The following is a 6410-nucleotide window of genomic DNA, read 5'->3' on the forward strand; positions in this document are numbered from 1 at the left end:
GCTGGAACACTTCCTTCTCGGTGTTTGTGGACTCCAAGGTGTGTAATCTTCGAGGCCATAAGTGTCAGACGCAAGTAATTCAGTGTTCCCAGCTGTTTAGGCTATCTCTTCAAATATGTTGATTACTCTCTGTGAACCAGTTAAAAGGTCTAGCAAGAGAGAGGCTCTTCAGAATTGACGTGGCAACTCTCCCGTGAAGTCAGAACCTCTGGCTCTGGGACTTGTGATGTGAATCCTCCGGCCGATACTCCTAAATAAACCATCAGTGTTTGACATCAAAGCTCCAGCTCACCCCGTGTCTCCTTCATGAGTCGGTGACTCCCACTGCATTGCTACACAGAAGTTTCCCCCACACCTTGGGCATGCTGGGTTTGAGTAATAGAAATCCTATAGTAAAACATGTATTCACACTCTGCTGCTTATTCTGCAGCCCTGCTAAGCAAATCTTTATGTTGCTTTTTATTTTGTTTGCAGAAATTAGTTTAGATAAGTTAGATATAAGTTTTAGACTACTCATTGCCCGAAATGTGAACATTTACTTAGTTGTAACACCCAGTTTAATAAATGTAGAGAATATAGGAAAGTAAAATATTTGGTTGGAAATATATTCACTGTTTCTGAAGAACCAATGCCTATTTAAATGTTCTCTGAAGTGTAAAACAATAACTAAATACAAATGTTACAAATAAATAAATGTCAATTTAATAAAACATACAAATAATGTAACAACTAATGGTTGAAACGTAAACAGTTATAACAATACTTTGAATTAAAAGCCAAATTAAAAAGCTGTAAATAAATATTGTCTCTTGGTTTAGTGGGCCCTTGATAAGTGTCTATAGGTAGATGGCTTAGTTAGATGTCATCAAAGTGTATATTGCAAAGAAAATGACACCACAATGATCCTGCACAAGTGTTTGTCTTCAGTTCATTTCAGTCGAAAACTTATAGTTGAGCCGCCATAAAACCAACAACATCCCTCAGTAGTGACGGAGGTCTCGTCTGTGCTGAAAGGTTACCTTGGTTAATTTACAACACTAGTAGCCGTTGGCATCTTCCCGGCCACGCGAAGGCGCTGTCTCGTGCGCGGCTCCCTCCTGTCCAGCGGCTCCGGTGCCTACGTCACCACATTCCACTGAATGCGATGTAACAGCGTGTAAAGCGTGAAGGTGTCTCACAAAACACTACAAGAAACATGTAAGTTCAAGGAAAAGGTGACAACATTTGTGTCTTTGTGTCATGTTCTTTTTATGGTTAATGGTAGTCCGACTAACAACATTATAGTAGCTAGCGGTGGCTGCTAAGGCTTAGCTAACTTCTTACAGTCACTTCATTGTTTCTTGTGACGGATAATAACACCGCCTGTTTGTTGTGGTGTAAACTGTGTTTAGATGCAAGATGAGGGAAGCGGCCATCCTGTTCACACCGTGTGTGTTTCTGTGTCTCTTCCTGAGCTTCAGCCAGGCAGCAAGACAGGGACAGGACATGAAATGTGGAGGTATGTGTCTGTATCTTAAGCTCGCTCTTTGTTAAGAACAGAAACGTCCTAATGCCTGTCTCCTCTCCCCCTGCTCCCTACAGCGTGCAGGGCTCTGGTAGATGAGATGGAGTGGGCCATCTCACAGGTAGATCCAAAGAAAATGATCCAAACGGGATCCTTCAGGATTAACCCAGACGGCAGCCAGTCCATCAGAGAGGTGAGGATGCAGCACAGCCACGTAGTGACGTGGCCAAAACCCCCTCTAACCCACTCTGTAGGATGCACCACTTTAAAAAGTCTCATACATTTACCAGACATGTCTCCAATCTTATATATTAAAGCTTGTTTTATTTTTAAAGCAGGGTTGCAATAATTGAAAGTTTTGAATGATGATTGATTCAACCAGGTTCCCCTGGCCCGCTCTGAGGGAAACCTACTTGAGCTGATGGAGACTGTGTGTGAGAGGATGGAGGACTACGGTGAGCGCAGTGATTCTTCCTCAAACAGGAATTCCTACATTAGGATAAAGTCTCGGACTGGTGGAGCGATGGACCTTTCAGAGGCTAAGCTGGATTCAAGAGTTACAGGCAGTTTAAAATTTGCAGTAAGTAAAACATTTCATCGAATATTCAAAGCAGGCACCTGTGTTCATGCCCTTGCATAACATTCCTTTTTTGGTATTGATAATAAATATTTTGGATGCAACCCACAGCCTAAAGTCGTGTGACTTTTACTATGTGCAGCTTGTAACAGTTTTTTAAATGTTTTTCTCCAGTGTGAAACAATTGTTGAGCAGCATGAAGATGAAGTCATTGAATTCTTCGGTCACGAGACAGATAATATCAAAGACAAACTCTGCAGCATGAGGACAGGTATGAATCATTTTGATTGATATTTATTTATTTATCTTTTAATGCTGAGTTTTACATCTGATCCCTCTGGACCCCAAGCAATGCTTTAAAGTAAACATGCCGTGTATGGCGGTTTACAGGTCTATTGAACATTTTGTTCTACTGTAGTGATTGTATTTTATTTAATTATGTTCATGTCCCGTTTGCTTTGCAGACCTCTGTGATCACGCTCTGGAAATACCCCATGATGAACTTTGATATCATCTCACCATCTGAAACAGAGACGTCGGTAGCCGTAATGTTTTCAGTTGTCTCATCACCAGTTTACATTATGGGTAGTGGTAGAAGATGTATACAGTTACTATGAAATATACCTAAAGATCCACCTGCAAATAAAAATGTTACAATTTAATAGAATTGAGAAGAATAGAATAGATTTAAGGACCATTTTGTCATTTTTTTTAATGTATCTCTTTGGACTATCCTGTCACTTATTTATATACTGTAAGTTATTTTACAATTTTTTTTTTTATAGTCTGTGTTTTATATAAAAATGGCCTCCACATACTTTTCATCCGATAAAACTGTGAAACTGCACAAATGAAGTTATACTTCTGAGTGCATAGCTACATGATGTCTTACAGGATTAACTGTACATTCAGCAATATCATTGAATTACACCGAGGTGGAAATGTGGTCAAGTGGTCCTTAAATCTTTATTCATTTGCATTGATAAATCCAGGAAGAAGTGCTTTGATGCCTACTCAACAATGAAAGTGTCATTTTACAGTTCTAGTTTATTCTTTATTGAATGTCGACAAGATCACAGGAATAACTTTCTGATGTACAATTTGAGAATAATTAGTTTTACCAAAGGACAAAATATGCCTTTGATGTCAACACTCTTGAAATATGAATCCCATGTAGGCCCCTTGCTATTGATTTCATATTTGTCTGAGTCCTCTAATGTTTACAGTGATTTTTTACAGAAAATGGTTTACTTTCCGAACACGCTGCCCTTCCGATCCAGAGCAGAACATATCGTTATACCAACACAAAAAGTAAAAAAATTATTTTAGAATAGTTTATAGATTTAGGAGTATGTAATCCAGCTGCAATCACCTTTAATCACAATATTTAAAGCGTTTTTTAAATTTGTATTTCAAGCACCAAGAGTTAAGTTCTGTTTCCTCTTGTCTAGTAAAACTCCAGTGTAACACCACCAGAGTGTGCTGTCGTCCACAATCTGATAGTTGAGTCCAAATGATTAAGATCTCAGTTGGAGAGTCTTCATGCTGTACTGTAGATGTAGATTAAAAGTATATTTGGTATCATGTATTTTCAATGTTTGAAAAAATCCGAACATGCTGTCTTGTGAACATTCTTCTGATTTACTGATTACTTTTTATATATAAACTTTGTAAGACCTTTGCATCTGTTTTGTCTTTAATGTCAATTTATCACAGGATTACAGTTCATTCTTGACCTTGGACACCAGATTGACTTTTTAAGGATTTGTGTTAATGCACTCTATTATTTTTATTTACTTATAATACAGAACAATGGCTAGATTTCTGCCAGAGATATCACCACACCATTACATCACTTCAAATAATTAAATATTATTTTACTTCCACTAATTTCACACCCATTGATTTACCTTAAACATTGTGGAGCAGGGATTTTTCTCCACTTAGTCAAAGTTTGGAAAAAGGCCCGCCCCAGCACCCTTATGATGATCTTATCATGATTCCATAAACACTCAACAATTAAAACACAATATTAAAATGTCGTTGTTTGACATAACTTCAGATCAAACACGGAAAAAGGTCTAGATTTTAAAATCAGATAACAGTGAAATCCTCCAAAACTACTGTATCTCTGAACCATCTCTTCACCGAACCACACACAATTAAGCTTTACTATTTGATCTGATTTGGTGTCACGAATGTCAAATTCCTACAATGCTATAGTAAAACAACAGTAAGTACATCAATAGTTATCACTAAAAAATAAAGCTCAAACAGATTTCACCGAAAATCTGCTTAATTGCTTCAGACACAATAACATTAGATGTAATTGTTAGTTAGATATAATAACGTTGTTCACGTTTTCTTTTACAGACTCAATTTCAATGATTGCTTGATCTGAAACCTCTGATGTCATGAAAACCACACTGTCATTTTCTTCTGGCCCTGTTTCTGTCATTTCCACTGCCCTGCTGGCTATATTCTCCACCTCCATTGGGTACGTTTCCTTAGCTGCACCTTTTACTTCAGCACAGCTACATTGCTCCTCCTCAGCCACCTGAAACCTATCGCCATCACCTGTCTTGCTTTCTGTCCCATCATCAAGAGGCGTTTCCTCAAACTCGTCTTCTTCTGCTTCAATAACGGTGTCCCCAGAGCCGTGGCTGCTGAAGCTGCTGCAGGACAGAGTGTCTTCTTCAACATATGCACTTGGCTCTTCAGGACGCAGATCCTCGTGGATTTGTTCCACCTCTACATCCTCACCACTTCCTGCTGTTAAAGCATTGTGTTGCCATGATCCATCAATGACTATCCTCTTTGATGATTTTATGCCCACTACCACGTCTGGTAAACCCAAGTCCTCCCCTCCATTCTCTGGATCCCACAACTCACTTACTTCCTCCTCCTCATTCTCAGAGTCAGGCGCTGTATGTTTCCTAATACGATTCACCGCATCCCACAGAGACATTGGATACTCAGGCTTTTCCTTGAGTGTTAAGTCAGGGTCATAACTTCCACTTTCCTCTTGTGGATGAAGACTTGGAGAGCTGGAAGGCAGGACTGAGGGTGAATCAGTGCAAGATGAAGAAGAGAACTCAAGTGGTTCTTCACAAGAGTCCAGATGAAGAGGAGGAGGGACTGTTTCTTGAATGCCAGCAGCGGTAGCAGCATCAGGATTGAGAGCTGAGGGACAGACTGAGCTCATTTCCAAAAGAGAATCAAACTCTGAGACTGTCTTGTTTGATGTGTTTGGTGTAGAAGAAAGCTCTGATGGGGATAGCACATCCGAAGCTGATTGAGACACCTCGCAGCCTGAGTCTGAAGGTGAGGGAGGAGAAGAGTGAAAGGGTTCAGAGTGTGGTTGAATGTCCATTTTGATCTCTATTTGAGATTGAGAGTCATTTTCTGTGGATTGGGTCTGTTCCTGAAGATCTGTAGGGTCCTCATCTGCGTCTTTGTGTGATTGCTCCTCAGTCATTAAACTCTCTTGTATATAAGAATCCTTTTCTTGGCCATTATCAAATGTCTGCTGTAAAGCCTCTGTATGAGTTTCACTGTCAGTTACATGTTCTTGAGATATTGACTGATCCAAACAATCTGTAGGATCCTCGTTGACTTCTTCTGGTAGCTGCTCTTCAGTCATACACATATCTTTAACACAAGCAACATCCTCTACTTGCAAACATTCAAGTTGTTGCTGCAAAATGTCGACCTCTTTGGCCTTTTCTTGGGTTGGTTCAACTGTTTGTTCCATGATGGGGTCTGTAGGACTCTTATCTGCTTCTTTTGTTTGTTGTTCATCCGTGACATCGCTCTCTTTCACAGAAGCAGCATCATCTGTTTGGCCACTTTCAACTTGTTGTTGTGACACTATCTCTTCTGTTATTTCTTTTGCCACGTCCTCAAAGGTGTCACTGATCTCATGTATTAGCTGTGACGTTTCACCCTCTTCATCCTGTACCTCAATATCGGACACTGATTCTGTAGTTTGAATTATAAAATCAAGAGGAGAAGGGGTTGGGGGAAAGTCAGTAGATGCAGGGGATAGGGAGGAGTTTTCAGAGCAAGGAGCATGACTTTCTGCAGAGTTGAGGGCAATCAACTCAGGATCAGGACCCTCCTCTATTTCTGAATTTGAAATATGCAAAAGATGTGTAGGATCAGAAGATGAGAGCATGAGAGGTGGATCAGGGCTTGGTGCTTCAAAGTCTGGAATGTGTGAACACAAAGAAGAATTAGAGAGGTCGTTGAATGGCCATAGACACTGAGAGGGATAATGGGGAGAGGTATCCTTTTCTTCCGGCTCAGTTGTAACAGGTTTAAGGGGAT

General features: G+C 40.0%; 1 protein-coding gene across 1 annotated transcript; it reads left to right on the plus strand.

The window, feature by feature from the left end:
* Positions 1-993: 993 nt before the first annotated feature.
* Positions 994-3763, plus strand: cnpy2 (canopy FGF signaling regulator 2). Its single transcript, XM_034083049.2, has 6 exons — positions 994-1197; positions 1392-1498; positions 1582-1697; positions 1887-2084; positions 2256-2352; positions 2546-3763. The coding sequence occupies exons 2-6, from the start codon at positions 1399-1401 to the stop codon at positions 2587-2589; spliced, it is 555 nt and encodes a 184-aa protein (XP_033938940.1). The 5' UTR covers positions 994-1197; positions 1392-1398; the 3' UTR covers positions 2590-3763.
* Positions 3764-6410: the final 2647 nt, after the last annotated feature.

The sequence above is a fragment of the Pseudochaenichthys georgianus genome, chromosome 5 (assembly GCF_902827115.2).
Source record: "Pseudochaenichthys georgianus chromosome 5, fPseGeo1.2, whole genome shotgun sequence".
NCBI classification, from domain to species: domain Eukaryota; kingdom Metazoa; phylum Chordata; class Actinopteri; order Perciformes; family Channichthyidae; genus Pseudochaenichthys; species Pseudochaenichthys georgianus.

What these genes read in the sequence shown, in the direction of transcription:
- cnpy2 (XM_034083049.2), top strand. Translation starts at nt 1,399, where the DNA reads ATGAGGGAAGCGGCCATCCTGTTCACACCGTGTGTGTTTCTGTGTCTC. An exon ending in CAGGCAGTTTAAAATTTGCA is followed by an intron (nt 2,085 to 2,255) that starts GTAAGTAAAACA and finishes GTTTTTCTCCAG; the next exon opens with TGTGAAACAATTGTTGAGCA. An exon ending in ACTCTGCAGCATGAGGACAG is followed by an intron (nt 2,353 to 2,545) that starts GTATGAATCATT and finishes TTTGCTTTGCAG; the next exon opens with ACCTCTGTGATCACGCTCTG.